General features: G+C 40.4%; 1 protein-coding gene across 5 annotated transcripts in view; it reads left to right on the top strand.

Annotated features, from left to right (window-relative positions):
* The first annotated feature begins 2,403 nt into the window (after positions 1-2,403).
* Positions 2,404-24,794, top strand: part of PAPLN (papilin, proteoglycan like sulfated glycoprotein) — a 51,279-nt gene continuing 28,888 nt past the window's right edge. For 2 of the 5 annotated variants that reach the window (XM_032691894.1, XM_032691892.1), the window contains exons 1-2: positions 2,407-2,852; positions 14,981-15,043. In XM_032691894.1, coding sequence (XP_032547785.1) covers positions 2,844-2,852; positions 14,981-15,043 — 72 coding nt within the window. In that variant the 5' untranslated portion in view covers positions 2,407-2,843. Of the gene's footprint in view, positions 2,853-14,980; positions 15,044-24,794 lie in introns of all 5 variants that reach the window. The other 3 variants (XM_032691896.1, XM_032691893.1, XR_004357766.1) reach the window with 2 other exon arrangements.

Below are 24,794 nucleotides of genomic sequence, written 5' to 3'. Positions count from 1 at the left end.
AATTCCTCTGGTCCTGACTGTATTGACTCCATAGTGACCTATCAATGTCTTATGAAGAGATGAGAATGGTCTTGAATCAGTGGGTTATCTTGCTTTCACTAAATGGGAAGTGTTGAAAACAATTTCAACACAGGGATCTTGTCCTTTCTCACAGAGAAAAGGTACATGCACCAAACTTTCTGTGGAACCACAGGGCAAAGGTTAACTTCATATTTGCCTTGTCTTTTTCCTGGTGAGGACTGGCCTCAAGTTCAAATCCTGTACTAACAGGTTCTGATTTTGTCACATCTCTGCTGCAACCAGGAAGTATGAGCATATTTTTCTTTTCTTTTTTAATAAAAGGAGTTTAATCAATGTTTCATGTTGCTTAGTTGTGGTAAAAGTCTGGTCACTTCTGTTTTTCATTTCAGCATCTGAGGAGCTTATCTATTAAGTCTCTATGGGGTTAAAAATTACTCCAGATGTGTTTACACAATAACTTCTTCAATGCAGCAGGCAAAGCTGTTTTTTGGATGTATGCTGTCTAGATTCCAACACGGGCAGTCATATTTTCCCCGTCTCTGAATTCCCTTGTAGTTTAAACTATCAACAAGAACACAAGAACTACAGGAACATTCCTAAATTTTGTATTTCAAAAATTCATTCATTGAAGGTCCTGCTACCATAAGAAACATTTTAATAATTGCACATTTATAACCTCATCTGAAGTTGTGGGGATTTTTGTCTTCTAGATTTTGAGCCTTTGGGATGATTTCAAGCCTTTTCTTGCCAATGGTACTGGCTAAAAGCTTTAAACTGATCTGAAAGTTTGGTTTATTCATAGAAAGCCAGGAGGTCAGGTTGTGGTTTGATCAAATATCATGAAGCTTAGGATATAAAGTGACAGCTGGCAGGATGACATTAGCCAATGGCCAGTTGAGAGTACAGGTGGATAAAAAAAGGATGTGCTGATGTAACTTCTTTCTGGTGGAAAAGGAGGAGCCACAGCTTGGCCCAAGGCCCAGATTTATTTTTCTTAAAAGAAAATTTGAATCTAAAGGGGCAGGACAATAATTTCTATATTCTTAATTAAGGCATTTCCAATGTCCAATCATTGTCTCTCCTGACAAGGATTACATAAGTAGCCACGTATCTGCACCACCATTAGATGTTCTTCTGGGGTGCACTGTGTCTTTCAGTCTTTTGGAATTCCCCTGCTGCTATGTGGAGGTGTTGATGTTTTGTGTTGGGTTTCCTGTTAGGGCTTATCCTTGTTTATTGTGGCAGATTTAGCTTTGACAGGAAAGTACAGGATTGCTTTTGCTTGTGGAAAAGATGTGACTTTTATTTGAACTCTGTCCCCTGTGGGATGTGTAACAGCAGGATTTGTACCTTTTGCGGCTAGCTTCCAGACAGGGATTGAACAGCAAGGATGAAAAGAGCTGTAGCCCTGGAATAAAATTGCTTCTGTGTCACCTGATACGTTTATGAGGCTGTTAGAAACTTTCTTTTCCATTTGGAACTGTGTGCATCTAGGCTTGTCAACAGTTGCCAAGGATATTGTCTCTTTTTATCATCTAAAGCAGTAGGGTGGCCAAGAAGACAGTAGTGATGTCAGTTCTGGAAATTTCATTGCACATTCATATCTTCCTTGGAAGATCCAACGTGTGGAGTTACCTGAAGGTAGAAGCTTCATCTTTCCTTTTGAAAGCAAGGTTCTGTTTCTCATGGTTACAAATGAACTACTGATGAAAAAAACCTCTAAAACTGGAAGGCAAATGTGAAAGATCAACCCAAACTTAAGACTTTAAAGCTATTCTCATAATCTTGGAGACCTCAGTCAAAATATTAAATAGGGTTGAAATGCTGGTAGCTATTGTAATTGCTGGACCAGAATCTATTTTTCTAGATCTGTGGTCTCTGTATTTCATTATTTATTTGGTTTCTACTAAGCAGAGGACAAAATCAAGGGGGGGGGGGGAGGGGACAGAATTATCTCTTGCAAAATAAAACAACAGCAACAGCTAAGTTGTTATGCAATGCCAGTACCCTCATGGTTAATAACACAAGTTTAATCTTGTAATGCATCCAACTAGATTCCTTTTCATTTAGCAGTTTTTATCTTCTTAAATTGTTCCTTTGCAGTAGTTTTCAGAGGGTTTCTGCATTGCATGGCATTTGTTAGAGGAAAAAATAGAGAAACCTGTGCTGCTATCATCTTTGTTTAAATTCCGATCCGTATCTAAAGTGCTGCTATTTTCAGACCTTAGAAATCTGCTTGACTTTGCCTACACACAAATCTAGCTGTGAATTGTATTTAAGTTCAAACTTTCTTTTGTCAAAAGCATATCTGTGAACTGTGATTCAGACTATAATTTTAAAGTAAATATGAAGTTAATTTTTTTTTGCAGAGTTAGGAACTTACTGAAAAAGAATACCAAATGGATCCATGGATAGCTGTCTCTCTTTTGATATGCTGCCTACAGCTAAAATGAAACTAGTTTACAAAGTGCTCCGCCCCTTGAACAACTTTAGGCACAGTTTAGAGATCATATGCGTGCTCACACACAGACTACAGAAGCTAGAAACAATTCCAAAGCAGGCGTGCCTGCGTGCATGCTTACGACTCTGGCCTTCCAAAGCAAAAGTGAAAACTCTTGTGAAGAAACTGAGAGGCTGAACGGGTTAAATGAAATACAACTCTCCTTTTCCTGTGCAGTAAGGATTAGTAACCAAACAGAAGCTGGAGAGAAGAGTACTGAAGTGCCACTGTTTGAACAAGAACTATAGGAAACTGGTTTTTGAAGCTTGGCTGCAGAGTGGTGCACGTATCTCCAATTTTTGTGCTCACCTTTCACAGGCACATGCAGAAGGTAAGAGTTGACTCTGTGTTCTGGGCTCTTTCCTGATCCCTCTACCTGGATATCTGTTCTCTATTAGTCTTTTCAGTGCTGTTTGTGCTCTTTAAACTATTTTTTATTTCCCACCATTTTTTTTCCTTTCAGTTAAAAGTATGCAGGGGAGAGGAGAGACCAGAGTCCTTATGACTGCAAAATTTTGTTTCCCAGAAGGGAGGGAAGAAGATACTCTATGCATTTGGTGCACATGAATCCCTTTCACACACAGTTAATCACACTGAGACTTAATATAATCAGACCTGCTGTTCCTGATGTTGCGGCTGGGTGGAGCAGGGAGGTGGAAGGGGAAGGTACCCATTTGATAGGATGCTGGACGAGCCCACTGGGATCAGACATATACATGCTCTGTTAAAAAAGATGCAGAATGCAAGACAAATGTAGCAGGGGTATTGACTGGAGAAATGTAATTTTTGCACGTAGGAATAAAAACCTGCCTAAGGTTCTAAGACTCTTGTACCCCTTCACTGTTGCCCCTGGAGTCTCAGCTGCTTCTGTTCATGTGCCAGCAGGTGCTGAGGGCAGGGAGTGTCTCCAGATCAGTCTGGTGTTGCTTTCAGCCACGTGAGACAGGATCTGTGTGGGAGGCCCAGCCAAACAATGCGGTCAGAGCCAACAGACCTGTTTGTGAAAGGGAGATTTTCCGGACTAGATCTTCCATCCCTGAGGAAGTCTGATGCTTGAGGCCTGTCCTGGCATGGAGGTGGTAATGGGCTGGTAGCAATGTGGAATGGCAATAGATTTACCTGGTGTGCTGATGTTCCTTGTGGGTGGTCAGAGGAGCAGTTAATTTAAAACTGAGTTTCAAAGCTTTGATGAAGGTAGTGTTGGCTTTGAATGAAGTCCCTAGGACTAGGAATAACTACTGTTAGTTCAGGAGCTTAGTGAGATGATATGTTTCTTTAGGTCTGTCTGTAGAGACCTTAAAGAGGGTTTGCAAACACCTTTGCTTATTACTTTAGAAAGTGTCTTCACAACATTTGTTTGGTTTATCCCTTCTGCAACATACTTATGAGGCCCTTCAAAAGCTTCTCTGTAACCTGGCTTGCAGTTTATATGTTTTTACCCTGGCTTCTTAGAGATGTACCACACTCTTTAATCCCAGTCTCTATAGATAGAGCAGCCATGAAAAGCCATTCTTTCTGAGGTGCAGTGTGGGGATGAGCCAATGTGCTATACAGCCACGTGTGTATTGGACAACCTCATTCTGAACTTCCAGGACAAATGCTCTGCTGTTACAGGGAGCGAAGGGAGGTGTTTGTGGTGGGGAACAAGGGCACATAAGATTACATGTCTTTGGTATGGCACTAACTTAAACTAATGCCTGTTTGTGACAGTGAATGAAATGATTAATAAAATGAAAAAAATTAAGAACCAATTTGCTCTCTCTGAAAGTTTTTCTCTTTTTTTCTGTTCAGAGTGAGATAATTGAGACTTCTTTTTCTGGCCTATTTTTAGGTTCTCGTATACTGTGAAGTGTCCTGACACCTCACAGTGTTTTTTAAAATATTTCACTCCATGAGTGTAAGTGCTTGATAGCATTGCAGAAGTGCTGGGGTTGGGATAGTTTCTTTGTAGCATTTGCATATTCCAAATCTGTTTACTAGTAAACAGTCCACTCTGAATGTAGCATTTGATACAAGATGTTTGATTAATGATTTTAGGTGATTTTCAAGCAAAGATGCAGAGCTTTGTTTGCTGGTCTCTCTATGTATATACGTTAAAAAGAATATTAAGTATTAAACAAAATTGTCTCAATATTAAGGGAAAGTAGCAACCACTATGATATAGAGAACTCAGAGAATGGATGATCTTAAACATTGCTGTTCAGTACAGGTAGTAACTTCTGATGCAGATCATTTAGCTTTGGCTTTGGGATGGGCTCTCTTTCAGATCCAGCTACTTACCAGCTTGGTAAAAGAGAATGCTGGTAGATCTTACCTGATCTAATTGCCTCAGGGATAAATTGCTTCTGAAATTAGGCACCAAGATTTGCTTGGAGTCTGTGGGAATGGCTGTGCCCTGACTTGCTAAAAGAGTTTAGGAAACAGGAAAGGAGTTACGTTGCTGCAACTGGTTTTCTTGGTAGTACTTGAGTTTGAGTTAAAGGAACAAATTTTATTCTATTTGTTCTGTTAAAACAGGAAACTTGGAGGAAAAAACCCTCTGATCTTGGTTGAGGGCCCCTTCTTCTGAATGTAATGTAAAGAAGACAAAATACTGTTCTGTGCCTCAGAACAGGTAGGGCTTAGGCACCAGAAGACTTTCTCTTTGTTCAGGGAGGACTTTAACTGTTAATAAAACATTAAGCATTTTATTAGTTCATGTATGTACCTAATGACTAATAATACACAGAAAAAAAATAGCTCTTTTATAAGAGAATGGGAGCTTCTGTTTTGTATGAGAACAGCACCTAGAATACACAGGATGCAATTATAGTAGTCCTCACAATTAGTGTTATAGGTTCATCATTAGCTGAATGAAAGAGGAAGTGTTTCCCCAGTGACATATTAGTGCTCAGTAAACTCCAGAGGAAATAGATTGCTTTGCTCTTAGGTCTGTGGGAAGGATTATACAAAAGTGATGCTAGACAGTGAGAGATGATTGCTCAGATTCAGTACAGTCATTTGCAGTTATGCCCAAATATGATGGACTTGTCAAAAGAACTTATTTCTCTCAAAATTATACTCTGCTGGATAGTTTCTGTCTCATCTTTTAGCACTCTTGGATCTGAACTGTGATTTGTTGTGGTCCAGTCCTGTCTTGGAGAATGAATAATAACGGTTACTACATGTTTGAGAAGAGACTTTTATATTAAAGTATTTGAGTGGGTTTCTACTCATATGCATAGTCTATGATCAAATCACTTGTTTAGGCTTCCTCACACAGGAAAGCTCACCTTCTTGGCATGCAGACATGATGTATAGAAAACAAGTGCCATCCACAGATTGTTTGTTTCTCTGCCTAGCCCTTAGAGCAGTAATTGGATTCTGGTTTCTGTGGGAGAAACCAGCTTCAGAGCAAAGAACCAATTTATTTTTAGATCAGACTGTTGTCATTTTGCTGTGATCACACCACTGAGCATGTGCTTCCTTTGAGAGCTCTCCAGGCAGTGCAGAGTGATCGCACCCTCCTAGGATCATTTTTTATGAAGTTATTTTTTAGTGACAGATGAAAGATGCTAGAGCCAGTATTCTTGGAGACAGCAGCCCTAATTCCACTAGCACACATTCTGCCTCCTAAGTTTGTTAGTCTAAAGCTCTGGTTTAGGTTGCGGGTTTTTTTTTATTTCTGTTTCTTTTAGTTCATCTTATGTTAGTCATCTCTCCCTTGCACAGTAATGTAAGCAAGCCCACAGACTTCTCTGGGGAAATTCCTGCTTCATGCCACTGAAGCTATGTCTGCATCACAGTAACAGTAAGAGTGATTCCTTAGGGAAGAGATGTACCTGTACAAGTGTGGTGTGTTTGACATGTTTACGTACACACACACACACACACACACACACATATATATATAAAACTGAGTTAACTTTAAAAAAGTAACTTAGGTTCCAGAAATGTAGAGGCAGCAACAATCAAAACCCACATGAGGTTCAGGGTAAATACTCTCATATCTTCCTGTCTATTATTAGTCCCCAAGCAAATTTGTTTAAATTATTATACAGGTGTTCCCTATGTATATATACTACAAGCATACTGCTGAATGTAACACTAATATCCTCTCGGTGAACAGAGATGTAGATCTTGCAAAGAGAGGCAGAAAAAATTTGCATTGTTTTAAAATCTCATTTTGAGGTAACGCTTGTTTTTTAACCCATTGCATAGCACAGAAGTAGCCTTATTTATATTAGGATAGAATGAAGTTAAATAAAATTTGAAGCAGTTTTCTAGCATTAAAATCCTTTTTTTTTTCCTAAAGAGTACTTCAAAATTTGAACTGTAAGGGATTAGTCTCAGCTGGCTAACATGCTTGCCCAGGTGTTTGAGAGTGAAGTCCCTCCCACTGTAAGCGAAGAGCAGACTTGAGACCTACCTGATGAAACTAAATAGGTACAAGTCTGTGGGGCCTGAGCAGATGCATCCCAGGCTGATGTAGTTGCCAAGCCACTCTCCATGATACTTGAAAAATCATGGCAGTTAGGCAAACTCCCCAGTGATTTGAAAAAGGGAAACATTGCTCCTATTTCTTAAAAGAGGACGCAGGAAGACCCAGAAAACTAAAGGCTTGTGAGGCTTCTCTCTGTGCCTCGGAAGATCATGGAAGCAATGTTAAGATGCATACAAGAAAAGGAGATGATCCAAGAAAGGCCAGCATGGCTTCACTAAGGCAAATCATATCTGACCAGTCTGGTGCCCTTCTGTGATGGAGTGACTGCAGCAGTTGACAGGGGAAGACCAACCAACGTCATCTACATAGAATTCTGTAAGGCTTTTGACACAGTCCCACACAACATCCTTATCTCCAAATTGGAGAGAGGTGGATTTGAAGGGTGGACTTAAAGGGTGGACTATTCTGTGAATAAGGCATTGGATGGTGGATGCAGCCAGAGAGGTGTGGTCAATGGCTCTATGTCCAAGTGGAAGCTGGGGACAAGTGGTGTCCTCAAAGCTCTGTCTTGGGACCGGTGCTCTTTAATATCTTTATCAAGGGCACAGACAGGGAGATTAAGTGCACCCTCAGCAAGTTTGCAGGTGACGCAAAGCTGAGCAGTGCAGTTGGCACAACAGAAGGACAGAATATCATCCAGAGGGGCCTGGACAGGCTTGAGCAGTGGGCCCATGGGAACGTCACCAAGTTCACCATGTCCAGGTGTAAGGTCCTGCACCTGGGTTGGGGCAATCCCAGACCTGAGTACAGACTCAAGTGGATGCATTGGGAGCAGCCCTGCAGAGAAGGACTGGGGGGTTCTTGTGGATGAAGAGCTGGCCATGAACCAGCAATGTGTGCTTGCAGCCCAGAAGACCAACTGCATCCTGGGCTACATCGAAAGCAGCGTGGCCAGCAGGTTGCAGGATGGGTGTCTCTTCCTCTGCTCTGCCCTTGTGAGACCCCCCTTAGAGTGCTACGTGTAGGTCTGGGGTTTTCAGCATAAGAAATATATGTGGACCTGCTGGAACAAGTCCAGAGGAAGGCCTCAAAGATGATCAGAGGGCTGGAGCACATCTGCTATGAAGGCAGGCTGAGAGAGCTGAGGTTGTTCAGTCTGAGAAGAGAAGGCTGTGAGGAGACCTCATTGCTACCTGCTGGTATTTAAAGGGGTCTTAGAAAAAAAATGGAGAGTGACTTTTTGTATGGGTGGGTAGTGATAAGGCAAGGGACAATGGTTCTAGAGTAAAAGAGGGGAGATTTAGATTAGATATTAGGAGGAGATTCTTTACTCAGAAAGTGGCGAGGCACTGGAACAGGTTGCCCAGAGAAGTTGTGGATGCCCCATTCCTGGAGGTGTTCAAGGCCAAGTTAGATGGGGCTTTGAACAATCTGGTCTAGTGGAAGCTGTCCCTGCCCATAGCAGGAGGGTTGAACTAGATGATCTTTAAGGCCCTTTCCAACCCAATCCATTCTATGATTTATAAACAGCAGCAGTGCTCAGTGTCAGGTGAAATTTCTGGTCAGGCTAAATATCTCATAGAAATTAAGCTTAAGCTGTGACAAGATAGCAGTAGATGTAAAAGATTGTTAGTCATTCCTCTTCAATTATGCTAGTGTTTGGGAGACTATATCCTTTTCATGTATTTTCCATAGGCAGTGTGTGGCTTCTTGTTGCAATGTCTAAATTAGTCTGTGTGTGTTTGTCATTATCCCTACATGCTCCCAGATTTAATTAACAGCTAAGCACTGTGAGACTACCAAAATAGAAGGTGGAATCCTATCTTTACTCCTTATGATAAATCTCTTGCTGCAAACCTAATAGTGGGAGGCTAGTTGCATAAAATTGACTCTCAGCTGATATTAATAGGTAGACAGAAAATTGCCCTCATGAAATACCATATTAGCTCCTGTAAAGAGCTGGCATAGTGAACAGATTTACTTGGAAGATGCTGCTTCACTGACTTAAGCCTTAGATACTTCATTGTAGATTTTGGAGAGTGGGGGAAAAAGTAGGTCTGCTTCTTCCACACTCACTGATAGGGTATTGTGTGAGACCTTATTAGAACCTCTGTGTGTTGATCTTGCTCTTGAACCTGATGATTTTTCAACTACTGTCCTGCGTGATTTCAGTATTCAGATTAAAGCTCTATGTCAGAGGCTGCTATAGCTTCCCCAGGTGTTGCTGACCTTGACATTGCTGTAGAAGTCCTCTGTAAAAACGCTGTCAGTCTGTGTCAGCCATATAAAGCAATGGCCTGGTGCAGATTCATGTGCCTGTTAGGAATCAGGCTGAAGGCTTAGTTGAAAGACTATTCTTCTATGTTACTACTACTTACTTCTCCAGCTGCTGTGCTTGTCAGTAAGTTTTTGTAATTTTTTTTTTCATTTAACAAGGTGAATTTTAAAGTTATTCCAGCTGAAAATTTATCTTTCATAATATGCATAACACAGCTGAAAGTATATCTCAGTGGAATTGCTTTCTTGATGAGGATTCTTCAACTCCTAGCATGTGTTTAGAATGAATTACTAAATCTGGGTACCAGTGGTAAAGATATGGCTGTAAAACTTTCACTCGGACAACTTGGGTTGTTTTATTTTGGTTTTGTCTCCATTTCCAATAAGCCCTTTCAACCAGTCTTTATTTAAACTCATTTATAAACATTTATCCCTTGCTTTGTTTACAAACAGCTCTTTATGACTTGTGGCTCATCGCATGGTCAAGGCAAAGGAAATTCAGCATCCTCCTGCTTTAACAGGCACATGCACATTAATTGACTTATCTGCCCTAAGCCAAAGGACACTAGGGCCGGGATTTTCTTTGGGAATTTTTTTTTAGAAAAGGATGGCTTACTGTAGTCAGGGAAGAAAACAGGTGTATTAAGAAGTATCTTGAATGTGATATCCTCTGCCTAAAGTGATGATTGGTATCCTGGTTCCTCTGAGTTGTGTGATGTGGTCCTCATGCTCTCCCAACTCAGCACACAGCTTAAGTAAATGGAAGTTTTTCTCTATCCTTCATCCCTGCTCCATGGAACCCCTTTCTCTCCCCACCTTCATCTTACCTTCTTGCAGTATGTGTTTATTTTCCCTTTTCTAATTCTTCCAGCAAAAACTTAAAGGTCCTTCTCAGTTGTCAAGCAAACAAAAGCAAGCTGGAACCAAGATATCCTGGAAGATTGTTAGAGCAAAGCAAAAATCATAATGTCTTCAGGAAATGTAGTGAGTCTGAAAGCTCAAATACTTTGCTCTGAGTCAATGACTAAAACAATTCATGTCAGTGAATAACTGGGCAACATATCATCCTTTCTGACTTCCCACCACTGTCAACCAAACCTCTAAACATAAAACATCAAAATGAGATCTCGTGTGTTAAAGGAGAGTGGAGGAAAGGTGAGAGAATTCTGAAAAGGTGTGAATAGTGGGATCACTGAGGCAACTTCTGCTTTAGTGCTGGATGTGCTATACTCTGTTGATATTGCAACAGGCAAAGATTTATTGCTGGAGTGGTCAATCTGTACCTCACAAGCCATGCAAAGACAGCTTTTGTGTCAGGGCTACCTCAGATGGGAATAATAGATCCATGTTGGGTAATTCAAATCCTCATCTGGGAGATAAAATGAACCATAAATACCTGCCGAAGTCAGTAATACTGGATGGCTTTGCCACTTATCTGCATGTCCAGATAAGTCTTGTCTAGGGAACCCTGAAGGGGTCTTTTTACCTTCTACCTATGAACCACTCCTAGAGCAGTCCCTGGCCCACATATGTGATATGTATCTTTGGCCAAAGATGATTTAGAAATGTGGCTCACAGACCAAAGAAGACTGGTCTGTCTTACGTGTTAAACAGAGAAGAACCATGTAACACCGAATGTCCAATTATTTACAAAAAGAATAGAGAAAAACTGATAAATCTGTGAGCAGTGGAACTTGTGAAACCTGTTTTATTCTGACTTTATGATCTGATTCTGTAGTGCCCGAACAGCTTAGGTTCTTGTTTATGCAAGGCTGAATTATTCATAACATTTCTTTCAAGTCTGAATTTCCTTCCTATTGAAAAGAAAAAGTTGTCATCTAAATGGATTAAAAGTCCGACACTTCTCTTCATCCTGGCCTAGTATCTTTTCCCTCAAAATGTAATTTTATTGCTTTTGAGACCCCGAAATTAGCTAGGTGATTCAATGTTATTTTTACATATATATACAGGCAAAATAGGTCTTGTTTCCCTAAGAACATGGATGTTAAGAGGTTATTTGGAAAAGTGGTCAACTTTAAGTAAGTAATCTTATTTGTGTGTTGGAAGGCGGGATTTACACACATAAAGTAAATATAGGAGTCATTAAAACTGTCCTTGATTCTGAAACATACTCCTGGTCTTAATGAAGATTTGATTGATCTTGCTAAGCCTGCCTTTGCTTGGATAAGAGTTTCTAACTAAATAAAATAGTTTTACAGCAATTCACTGCTGGCTCCACTGCAGAGAAGTCTCCAAGTCTGCCTGTCTGTCTTTTCTAGAATTTCTATTTGTTAAGGCAAAAGATTCTTTCCTAAGTGGGTTCAGTGTTAAGCCCTGAAATAAGGGTACTTACCCCAGTTTCCAGTCGTAGTGGGGTTCTTGTGTTCTGTCCAGAGTTACAAAATTGTAGTCATCTCCTCCGTAGCCCTCTCACCCACCTGTTTTGGAATAGAAGTAAGGTTCCTGGGCTGCTAAAATTAGATTTAAGTTTGAACTTCCCCTGTGTTTGGAGGAGCTTGGGTCAGCATCTCTTACAGAAAACAGTCCAGAGCTGAACTACAAAGCGGATTCTTTTTGACCAAGCTTACAGATGGCTGGGACTAGTCACCACTTCAACTTTTTTATTCACCTAACCTGAGCAGTTAATGCCAGATTGTGGTTGGATAGACAATTTTAATCTTTTCTGGTGTATGAACAGAGCTTTCAGCTGCGTACACATCTAGTTCTGGTTGAAGATTCTGGTGGTTCCTTACTTGTTGTGAACTTATTCTTGTCTTGTAAATCCTCTCCCTGAGATAACTTCATATTTTAGTACTATGGCAGGAATCCCTCTGTGAGCTTTTCAGCAGCTGTTCCATATCTTACACATAGAGTCACCATTTCCCCTCAAGCCCTGTTGCTGTTTCTGGGTGGAGGAGGGGTAGAGATGCTGTTCTAGCACACAGTGAGAAAAGGGAACTGGGAAGGGTTGAAGAAAATTGGAGAAGGGCAGGAGGCACAGGGAACAGCAGCTGCTGTTGTTACAAGTGAAAGCACTGCAAGACACTGTCATTTTCATTCCTTCCCCTGCGTACTCAGCCTTCAGTGAGAAGAATGGCAAACAATCAGAATAAACATATGCTGCTGTACCCCAGGTTTTACAAGGAGTTAGAGCCATTAAATCCAGAAACAGAACTTGAAGGTTTTTTTAAGCTTTTGGACAGATTCCCTAGTTCCATCTGTTGTGGTTGAAACTAAGGTGAAAGGGATAAATGCTGAATTCTATATCTGAGGAAGCTTTTAAAATAACAAGTTTATTGAAGCTCACATAATCAAATACAAAATTTGTTTTGCAATGACAGATTTAATAGGATACAGACAGCCCTGTTCTTCCTTCTGACAATCCTTCCTGGAATCTGTTGACTAATTTATTAGGGCTGGATGGTCTAAACTTTTTAATGCCAAATTTGAGACATATGATAGCAATTACCATACAAGTGCAGTGACACAAAAATACAAGCAAGCACCAGAGCTGTAACCTCTTGCTGCTTTGATGCCTGGGATTGCCCCATACATTGGGTTTTGACTCTAGTTGTCTCCTCAGAGACTCTTTTTATCCTATCTGACTAAAATCATCCAAAATACTAATTGCTTGGGGAATGGGAACACTGGTGAGCCACTCCTCTAGCCTCTGCTCCAGGAGCCTCACGTGGTTTGGTCTCAGCTTCCTGTCTGCTTCTTGGCTCGGATGTTAGAAAGGGCTGAGTGGGCAGTCCATTAGCAGCAGAACAAGCGTTTGATTCTCAAGGCCATCTCCAAAAACCCAGAGTGGTGCCTGGAATGGAATATATGAGAGAGGAATGATGGAGAAGAGATTTTTTTTTCCACTGAGTAGTAGGAAGAGGAGGTGATCTCAAATACTTACCTCTGATACCAAGATGATTCAAGGAAGAGGCTGCTTTCACAGTGACCTTTGCTAGTGGTGTGAACTACTTCAGGACAGCTTTAGTGTTTGTGTGCATGGAACTTGTAGGAAAAGGGTCTCCTCTTGCCTGTCCTTCCACTGGGAAAAGATTTGCAGTTGGATAGGGTTTTGACACAGGTCTAGCCTATGTTTTGGTTGTACACAAGTACACAGAGAGTGTACTTGACCTCTTATGGAGGTATCTCTGGGTTATTTCTTCCTTGATCTGAACGGGAAGAGTAGTAGTAGCATGTGTGGGTAATAGGGTGTACATAGTCTTCCCTCAGTTTCTTAGGAATGACTAATACAAAATTAATGAAAGTCTATTCATATGAAAAGCTCCTATAAGTCCATTTTCTTATGAATCTTATGTTTGGCATTCAGTAGTTAGGGAGAGATGCTTACCAGTGCTTGTTTTTCCAGTTACATTTTCCCTGTTCATGGCTATTTTGCACACAGAATTTGGTGCAACTGGATTTTTCAGAAGTTAGTAGCTTTTACATATGAAAGGGAGAAACATTTAAGAACATGCTTTTTTATCCCCAGAACAGGTAATGTTGGAAATGTCAAAATCCATGATATATATAGACTTGGAGAGTTGTAATGAGCTGTGATTCAGTGAGACCTAGGATTAGGAGAAAAATGGTTGCCCATGACAAAAAAACCTGAAATGCGCGAATATTAGATCAAGTAGGTTTCATTTTGGGTATTTCTTGGTTCTGATTTGATATTCTGATGCAACAGTGATTTTATATAAATGTTATCACTGTTAATAGTGATGCATGTTCTGTATTTTAGCTGGATTTCATAGGCTAGGCTAAAGGAGCTATATGTGAAGTTTTAATATTAAAACAGATGTTGTTACAAGGACTGATAAGATAAGCATTTCTTCCTTGATTCTTTCACACATAGTGAAAGGAAAATTTATCCTTCTGTCCTTTTACCTTTCCTTTCCCAAGTTAGAAAGAAGCCCAAATTAGATAAAACTATACTAGGAATATCAAGTCTGTCTCCTTTTTTTTCTGGGATTAATCAATTTGTCATGAGGTCATGAGAAAATGATCATGAGAAAGTCAGTCTCTAGTGGCCGAAGTGTCCATGGTCACAGCTGTGAATGCTGGTGAGTGGTGGTTGTTGTGGGCTGCAACTCAAAAGAGGAAGGATTAAATAGCAACAGGCAATGTACCAATGAGGTATTGTGGTCACAAACATGCATAATGCCCCAAATTTAGGAACTGTTGTATGCTGCCATACCAATCTGTGTGACCTGATCTCCCTTCTAGCTCTGCAGAAGGGATATAACTACTCATTGTTGAATGTAGCTATAGCTGTCCATGATGAACTGTAGGATTTTAAACAAGTGAGACCACACAAAGACAGACATGAAGCTTCACCAGTCCGCGCAAGATGACTACAGGGTACAGAAATGTTAACTGTGGAATTTCTTACCTTGGGTTAGTGGAAGTCATTGCAATCTTCAAGTATTTTATCATGTGTATATGTAAATGGATGGGAGGGCAGACATGCAACAGCATGCACCTTCCACTGTGCCTGGGGATGATGTTCTCATAATATCAGAGGAAAGTTCAGGGAAATATTTACACTCAGTAATTACATTCCGGCTTTCCGTACAGGGTAATTTCAGTCTTTGCAGTTGCTTTCATCTATCCAGGGAGTGTAGTGATAAAACTGCTTTTCTTCTCTCACCTTCATTTTAGTTCCTCCTCCATTTTTAGTGTGTAGTATTGTAGTTCTTCCACCAAACAAGCAGCAAAGAAGCAAGCAATTCTGATCAGTAATCTTTCTGTTCCCACAGGCAGAGATGAAGAACTTGTTCCTTCTGCTCATGCTAACAGTAGTGCCACCTTCTGTATTTTCAGTAAGTAAATGCTCTTCTATGCACTGTCACAAGATATGAAAGATACTTCTCTTAAGAACTGTCAACATTTGTAACTCAAGTGTTTTGTAGAAAGTATTTTCTGAAAGAGCTAATGGGTTCAAGTCCTCAGTCCTGTTGTGGCGACTAAATAACAGAATTCTGGTAGTCCGTTTGGCTCTAGGGATGTTATCTGCAAAGCAGTAATTGCTGTCTCCTGCTTCAAAGCTAGAAAGAATTGTCACTTGAAGTAAAGAGAATGAATTTTTGGTTAGCTCATTTACTCTTTTCTTTGATCTTAGAATTCTCAGCCATGTGATTTAGCTTTACTGAGAGAGGTAATCTTTATGTTATGCCAATTTGATATTATCAGAAAAAGAATGCAGCTGTTAAGAACCGGGATCCCTCTTCCTTTCTGAGAGAGACACAGGATCTTTCTGAGAACAGTTTCTCTGAGTTTAAGTCCAACTTTATTAGTGAGTTGGACATCGAAGGTAAAAGATGGCCTGCTGAGTAGAGTGGAAGTGTTAGCAAAGGAAGAAATTATATGTTTGTTAGGTGTAAAGGAGCAGAGATGGGAGGAAAAAAAAAAAGATGCAATTATCACCTGGAATAAGTGTTTTGCTTTCTAGGCCACCTTTGAAGATCAGGGTTGAGAGACCAGAAATCAGGCAGAGTTTGTTAGTTGCCATATTTTCTGTCTTACAGATGGAAATATGCTTAAATGAGCTCTTGCTATCTAAGATCTAGTAGAAGACCATGCTGTATGTTTAAAGAACCAGAATGGAATACATTATATTCTGTTCATCTCTTCACCTGCTTATCTCCAACCTGGTGATTTTTGGGAAGGGGTATGACTGAAACATGCTGCAGCTGTGAAGGCTTGCATTTCTCTGTAGCATTAGACTCTATCCCCTGCATGCCATCAGTAGCATTCTTGAAACCTTGCTGAATGAAGGGAGAAGCTTTTGCCTAGTCATCACTAAACTTCAGTTTCCTTGACATGCTGGATCTGTCCAAGTCATGAGGAAAGAAGAAGATCGATCAGCCCTGAGGCACTCTGCTGTGGCAATTCTCCATTTTGTTTCTAGTAGGGAAGAGAGAGATGGCATTTGTTTGTTATGGGCTGTTCCTTACCAGATGCTAATGCAAGCAGGCTGAACCATAGCAAGAGATGGTTGGCAGGGTGGAGCTGGCAGGACTGATTGTAGCAATGGCAACTCAATTCTGTGCTAGACCAGGCTAAGCACCCAAAGAGTAGAGGAGATGCCTGAACACCTGCAACTAGAACAACTCTGAAAAAGCAGAGCACTCATCTAACTGCTGCAGAAGAGTGGTTGCTCTGGCGCTATAAATGCAAATGGTTAGAGAAAGGAAGGGAAGCAGAGGGTGAGTTTGAAAACTGAGGTAAGGAATACTGCATGGTGGGGACATAAGCTGGAGAACTGATGGCTCTTCTAGATCCCTCTCCACTCCTTTAGGACTTTACCTGAGGTGGCAGGTTTTTTTAAAAATAACTTTAATCCATATTGCTTAGCATTGAAAAACTGCCTTCCCTGTGCTGTTCTTTTGTAATTCCCAGTGGCAGAAGTATAAGAGGTTGTCAATGACGTGGTGCATTTCTCCACACTGAAGGAGAAACAGTTCATTTAATTTATAGTAGTACATATCTAAGAAGCTGAGGCTCTACCTCTTTATTGGGTATTAGATCCAGAGCAGCCTTGCAGCTAAGACAGCAGCAATTGTTTTGATTTTGGTGTCAAATGAGCTGCCAGTATAGCAGCACATTGGTAGAAAGGATCACCTCTAGCTATACAGTGAATCGTGTATACCTCAGGAAGAACAGGATGATAGTGGTAGAACTAAAATCAGCATGTGTGGGTTTTATTCCAGAATTAATTGCTTGCCTCTTAGATCCCTTCTGTCTACCAATGCACACAGTGATTGCTTCTTGGACACCTTTTCTTTGACCCAGGTGCAGGAGAGAATGAACTTGCATGCAGAGAGACTCATAGTGCCAATAGGAGTACAGGTATAAATGTGTGAACTGCAGGCTTACACAAGAGTAGGGAAGTGGTTCTACAGGTCTGCATGTGATTAAAGGGTATAGATTGATGCCTAGTGGTTTTAATCTGGTTTTGGAGGGGAGTAGCTGAACTTGTTTTTACTTTATTGTTAGGCTAGGGAAAGCAGCAAGCAGAATAAGGGCAGAAATGACATCTTCTCTCTGCTTGCAGTGAGTGTGGTGGTTTGCCTGCCAGACATGGCAGGCAGTGTTAAGCAGAAAGAGAGGGACTCCTGCTTGTCAAAGCCACTCACTGCAGGAAATTTCCTGCCCAGTACTCCATCCTTGGTGGGACCCAGTGTACTTTTCAATTCTTCTTTCATGCTAGAATATAGAGAGAGGCTTGCCACACAGTACCTGTGGTGTGTGTTCCTTTTCACCAGGCTTGGAAGGATCTGGAAAGGGAGGTCACCCATTACTTGTAGCTCCTTTATTGTTTGTGTTGAAGTAGCACTAGAAACTACAGCTGGGAATGTGTATATTGTATGCTTGGTGGTGCAAATTTTTGAATCTGGAAGTCCTTCTTTCCAGGTGGGAAATATTGTATCTGCCCATACCATGGGACAAATTCAAGGGAAAGCTGCTTATCTGAGGAAGAGTTTTGTTTCATCTTTTATGATAATAGGCATTAGCTGATCATTATATCATGTCCAATACTTACATTTGCTCCTAGATTGTACTGCAGGTGTGCTTAAAGTGAAGGCTGGCCTGAAGCTTGGCTGACAGCATGTTCAGATACATTTCATCTGAACACCATTGTTTTCTATGGATCTGCAGTTCTAGGTTAAAATGCTGGTTTTAATTTATTCTAAAGAAATTAGCATTGTTTTTGTTTAAACAGTGTTAATGTATTGAATAAACTTCTAAATGCCTTAGCCAGATTTGACAGAAAGGGCAGAAAGTGCACAAGGACCTCGAAGTTAAGGTAATACAGAAATAGTAAAAATTACTGTGAGGAGTGAGAAAGAGAAGGAGATTTTACTAGTATTCTTATGGAGTGAAAGGTAGAAAACATGCACAAGAATAATTGTACTGGGTAGGACCAGTTCATTTTTCTATATCCTGTCTCCATCTATGTCACAAACACACATCTAGAAAAAACTATTAAAAGATTGGCAAGTACAATTTCTCCCAATACACTTCCAGTGTATGGACCCTTTGAACTAGAGATGTCTCTATTTCTCTTCCCTGAATTTAGTCAATGTCTCTTAGAAGCCATGTAGAGTTCTAGTAACATGGTATTTCTATCATAACACCAAGGTCCTGCTCTTGAGGGCTAAAGATCAATTCATACGTAATAATTTTATTTGTTAGGATAGGATTTATGTTTTGTCATGTGCATCACTTAAGTTGCCTACATGAAATCTCCACTGTCATTTTAGTGACAAGTCACTTATACTATAATGTCTTTCCATAATTCTTTGCAGTATGTCTCTGGTTCTCTGTTGTCCTTTATTACCCTGAATTACCCTTATCAGCTACCTTCACTACTTCTGTGGTTTTGGCATAATTGATAATAAACATATAACTAATAAAAAACTAAGTAATAAGTGTGTTGAGCAGTTCAGGTTCTTTATGGAATTCTGCTGCTAATGTCAATTCTTGCAGTAGATGGAGATTTCATTCCTGCCTTTGTCTGTGGGTGACCTGCTCATCGTCCACTGAAGGACTGTCCTCTGGCTGCTTAACTTCCTTCAGAGCTTTAAGTGAAGGATTTTTTTTGAAATATGAGTGTATCTGACAGGTTACCCTGTTGATGTGTTTGTGAATCTCTCAAAAAACTGCAATAATCTTAGAAAGATTAGCCTTTAAAAAAACCTTATTGGCTTTTTTCCCTGAAACATCCTGTATTTATGCAGGTGCCTGCTCATTCTGTTCTTTGTTATAATTTCTATTAATTTATTGGTTGACATCAGTCTTATACTATGTGAGTGTAGAGTTCCCCAGGATCCTTTTGCAAACTGGTGTCAGATTTTGCACTTTCCAATAATCAGATGCTGAAGTGGTTTTAGCTGAGACAGTTGTCTGCTAGTATGCAACAGTTTATCCTTGAGTTCCTGTTAGGCCTCTTGGATAAACAACTTGTGGTGACTTCATACTGTGTGTATTGTCCACTTTTCCAAATAAGTTTGGGGTCATAAAGTTTCCTCACAATCATCCTCTTTGTAGAGTTTTCTGACTGTCCTCCATTTCTTCCACAAGGATTCCAAGAATTAGTTTGACTTCTCTGCAATGGCATTATCATTTTAGAGAGTTCTTTAAATACTCTAGTCATCTCTAGGCCACCCAGAGTTTCTGGGAGTCTTTCCATTTCTGAAAAGTAACTAGCATCTGCTCTGCCCACTAACCAGCAAGCCAGCATAGTCCCATGGGGCAACATGTACCTAGTTGTGCAGTGGGCAAGGCATACACCATATCCTGCCCAACTGACAGGAAATCAGTGGATGTGGAAGGAGCCAAGCGTATGGTAGGACAGACCAGAGAGAGGTAGCAGAGTGAGGGTCGTTGGAGAGGTGAACAAAGGGAACATGGAAGAGACCTGAGAATCATGAGGGAGTGGGTACAATCACGTAGGGACAATCTCAAGTGTTTTGAGAAAATGGAGGTGCTGGGGAACTGCTGGATTTTAGTCAATTTGACAGGATATGCTAACAAGCTGTGGCTAGTGTGGTAGAGAGGAATGAAAGGAGACATACACGAGTGTAAACCACAAGCCATTAAAGCTAACGAAGCCTGGATTTTTTCCTCCTTTTTGTAAAGCAGCATGTTTTAATGAGATACTCTCTTCTTCTGTACCATTTTGTATTTCGCTTCCTGCTGTCACCATCTTATTCACTTTCATTCCTGTTTTTCTAGTTTTTCTCTAATACAATTCTTTCATTATTTATTCATTATTCATAAAAATGGTACTTGGCATTATTCACCTTCAAAGCTCTTTGCAAGCCTGCTGTGTTTGAGCCAAGATCAGTGGTTAAGACAGAATTATAAAAAATGCCTTGCTGATGTGGTTTGGATTAATTAGCTTATTTTTGGTTGCATTTTTGGCTAATATCCTAGCTTCTTGTAGATGGATTTTCTTGAAAATGCATCTTGAAAAAGCATCTATTGGAACAGTAGCATGTATCTAAATTATAAACGTGTAAGACATACTGAATGTTTTCAGCTCCCTTTCAATTATGTTTGAGTGTGGAATGCCACGTCATACAGAGCTTAACTATATGAAAATATTATCGATGGTCATCACTGTAGTACCAGGTAGGTCTTCTGGATATAGAAAGGAGAAGCAAACGATTCACCTCCTGAAGAGCACATGGTCTAAGGACTGTAGGTTGTTTTTGTTAGGGTCCTGAGGGCACTGACCGGACTCCACCCACCCTACCCACTGCCCAGGACCCCACTGTAGGTTCCAGGGACTGTTAGTTCCTGCCCCAGTGATGCTGTACTGATGATGCATCCTGCATCATCCTGATGCTACATCTGCACAACCCTTCCTGGCCCAGCTGTGGACCCTGATAAGCTAGGCTCACCTGCAGTCCTATGTCCAGCCCGTCTTTGGCTGCAGGTGCCCAATTCCCAGGGCTGGGTCTGTGTCCTGGCTTGCCCTGCTGCTCCAGGACAGCCTCCTGCTACTGGACCCCAGCCCACAGGGAGCAGCCAGCCCTTGGGGCACCTGGACACTTTCTCTCTCCCCTTCCCTTATTAACTTTTGTCTAAGCAATTAACTTTTCTCTAAGCAGTTACTATTCAAACTTAACAAAGCTGTATTTTTTCACTGGAGACTTCTTAATTGCCAAGACTTTGGCAATTAAACCATTACAGAAATTATTGTGGTGATAATTTTCTTTTGTAAAGTCTTTGGTTCGTATCCTTCTTTCATGTTTCATAAATAAGGCTACAGTTCAGGGTGTGTCAAAATAAACATTAATCTCATTTCAAAAACTATAAACCCCAGAAAGTAGATATTTTTCAAATAAAAGGATGCAGTATTATTTCATACTAAGAAATACTAAGAAAGGTTAAAGAGAGAGAGAGTCTGATTTTGAATGTAGTTTTAAGCCACAGAAACACTGCATAACGTAACAGTAACACCACATTATAACATCATTTTTTCATTATGAGCAATATCAGTTTTCAGTGGGTAACAGTTGTACAGGGCCTTGTCATCAACCTCCAACATCAAAGATTCCCCACCATGTTCTCACTGTCAGCACAGATTTATATCTGATCTGAATGGAATCTAGTAACTGTGAAGCAGCCCCAGAAGTCACAGTAACAACTTTCCAGTGTCCAAAATGATGCTTCAGTTGCAGCTCAATGACCAAAGCTATGCAACCTGGGCTAAAAGCAAACACTAGCCTTGTCCAAAATCTCTGGGGCATAGCGTGGTTATCAGTAACCATGTGCTTTGAGCAATGACTGTTGGAGTGGTGCAACATGATGTTTTGTTGCTGCTTGTCAGTTTGAAAAGGAAGCACAAAAAAATTCACAAAGTAGTTCAGGTTGGTTATCTCTAGGCTCTTAAAGATGTCCAAGGAGTAAGGGAAATACTAGGGGTAAGAACTGGAATGTAGGTTGTTTGGACATGTGACTGCAAAACTTCACTGCTCACTTGTGACTCTAAAGTAAATTGATGTTTGCTTTGATAGCTTGGTAGTATGTGAGTTGCAGTAAGGCACTAGGAGATTATTCACACTGAATCACTAGTCCCCATTTGAGTATATGAACTTTGTGGATCACTGCATGCCTGCAATGTGTTTGTCTGAGAAGCACAGTCCTCTTCCCATGCATATTTTCCTATTCATCTCATCAGACTGACTGAAAAGTCTTTCAAGGGCCCCTTCTAAAGTGTTCTTACATACTGACGGCATTTTATGTCTTTCTGAGTCATGTCCTGCTCATAACTTCCCTTCCATGTTTCATATATAAAAATAAACATTATGTAGTATGTAATATGCTATCTAGGACTCTTTTCCAGAATTGTTTTGTTTGTATCTGATGCATACTGTAATTCTTTGCAGATGGAGTCTGGAACTCTAGAGGCGTAGCTCTTTTACTTGCTGGTTATATCAGTTGTAGTTGGCCTGGTAACAGCAGATGCTGCAACTACATCAGCAGTTCATCCATAGGAACTGATAAAACCAATGCAGTGTTCATAAAAGTGGAATCCCTGGCATTCTAAACTTTTATACTACAGCAGCCTGTGTGCAAATGAGCACTGAGAGCATGTGGTGCCAGGGTCATAGGCAACATCAATATTCCCAGAAGGTATGCATTTCTGGTGTCTTAACTGGCAGTAAAACTAGACAGAGCAGTTGGGCATTAACTGACAGTTCTTTTTGGAGTTTTTAGAAATCAGGTAAGATGATTATATGCATTTTCTCACTTTTCTTGAAACATTAAAATATATTCATAATGCAGATAAAGAAGGTACATCCTTGTACACATGTTAGGCTGAAGCAAGGGAAGAATGGAACCAAATGAATTTGTAACAGTGATGAAGATCATAGGTTATTAGTTCTGGAATCCGGGAGGGAATGGAATTTAGTTGTCCTGGCTGACAACAGATAAAAGCATTCCAGAGTCTGAAGAGAGCAAAAAGAGGCTTTTGGAACAGAAACTATCTGACAGCATCTAAAAACATACTGTTATCGGATTATGTAATATATTTATTATTTATTATAAATATGTAGCTTTGTAGTTGCCTGTATACATGTGTGCAGTTACTGAAGTAATGAGGACTGTGCACAGACTTCCAAATATGGGAGTTGGGCCCCTATTAAAATGTTTCTCTAACACTCTACAGCTTTGGGAGGATTCTTTGGGCTGATGCTCCTTTTGGGGTGTATGTAAATGGAGTGATACTGAGAAAAATTACTGTTCCTGCACTCTGCAGGTGATTAAGCCTTACAACAAGGCTGCAGATTTTCCTCTCTACAAAAGGAATAAAGAATGGTAGTTCTGTAGGAGGGATATCGGAATATTTATCGGGGGAGGGGGGTGCGCGTGTGCACGCGTATGTATCAAGGAAGGGCTTTCTATCCTAATTGCCTTCCAGTAATCTGACTTTCAAATGCTCTTCCTTTGGATTTTTATCTACATGTTTCCTTCTCCCTTATGCTGACTGAAAGGTCCCTTGTTTCCAAGGTGAGATAATACTGTTCCTAAATCAGTCAGTTGATACAGAAGAATAAGATTGTAGAGAAAAAAAGTGTAGAGGTAGCATATTTTATTCTTTTGAGAATAAAAGAGGAGGGCTTACAGAGGGAGAAATTAGATGTCTGAAAGAAAAACTTGGGAAAATAAAATGCCTTGCTGAAAGTTGAAACTCTATTGTTGGGATTACTCCCAGAAAGGCAAATGAGAATGCAAAAGACAAATACTGAACTCAATATCTGGAATGAAAGAATGGAAAAGGGGTTTGGCACGAGGTCAGGGAGATGTTGACTTGGCCAAGAGAAGGTATGTAGAAGTGGCTGTAACCTGGGTAGTGCCATTGAGCGAGTGGTGAAGGCAAACACAGTTAGTCTGAACCAGAAGTATTAGAAAGAATTGCACAGAACTTGTGTGAAGAAAATTAAATAGCATGGGCTAGGAAGAAAGTGTTTCACATTAGAGCAATGTAGATAATAATTTGGGGTGACTCTGCAGCTAGATAGTTGTAAGTAATTTAATGGTAAATACATAGATATGTTTGGCTAATATCTCTGCCTATTACTCTGCCAGTAGCAGGGAATTATTCTTTAAAAGAGGGTGAAGGAAAGAAACAAGACTGTAATTTGGAAATACAGTCAGGCAGCGAGTATGTGTAGAAAATCATTAAACCTGTCTAAATGACAAGGAAGGATTAACCTATGCGTCTTACCTGAGTTGGATTCACTGGATGATTTATTAGACTAGCTCCTATTTCTAGCAGAGACTTGGATGTCTTGTGTAAAAGCAGTTATCAGTTAACAGAAGTGAAAATTATGCTCTTAAATTGAGAAGCTTTCTCCTCAGTACCATCCTTTTCTGTAGACCATGGAAAGTGACCTTGGAACGTGGGTGGAAATTGCTTGCTGATCAGGGTTCATATTCCTGCCGTGCTGAAATCTCCACTTCCAGGATATTCCTTCGCTCCTGCAGAAAACCCTTATGCTGGCACTTGCTAGCTGGGGTGATCATCAGAAAATAGCTTACATGAGGGTACCAGGGGGACAACGGGAAGGAATGGACACAGAGCACGAGCAGGGAAATGTAGAGTATGGGAGTGTGGGGTGCTGTGTTCAAGTCAACAGAGACCTAGACCAGGGGGTTATGCAAATTTGGTGGAATACAGTGTGTATGGAAGTGAATTATATTACCGCACAATAACTTTTTACCTTTTGTTTCTCTGCCTGCTGCATCTTGCAAATATTCTTTTTTTTTCTTCAGGATATTGCCATTCTTCCCACTAACCACCCATGTCCTGCTGTATGTAGAGCCCATGAGCTGCAGTAGGCCTTTTTTTCCTGAAAATATGATATTTAATATATTTCTAAGACAATGTGTTTTGGTTGGTTGCATTGCACTTGTAACTTCTTGTCTATATTGTTGTGGTTATTTCTTTAATGTCAGTATCCATTCAGACTTTCTACATACAAAATTAATTAAGGCTGTAGCTAATGGTGGCCTTGGCATCATCATTGGACACAGTTGGGTAAGGGGAAAAAG

This window comes from Chiroxiphia lanceolata, chromosome 6 (assembly GCF_009829145.1).
Source record: "Chiroxiphia lanceolata isolate bChiLan1 chromosome 6, bChiLan1.pri, whole genome shotgun sequence".
NCBI classification, from domain to species: domain Eukaryota; kingdom Metazoa; phylum Chordata; class Aves; order Passeriformes; family Pipridae; genus Chiroxiphia; species Chiroxiphia lanceolata.
This window is presented reverse-complemented; position numbering and strand designations above follow the sequence as displayed.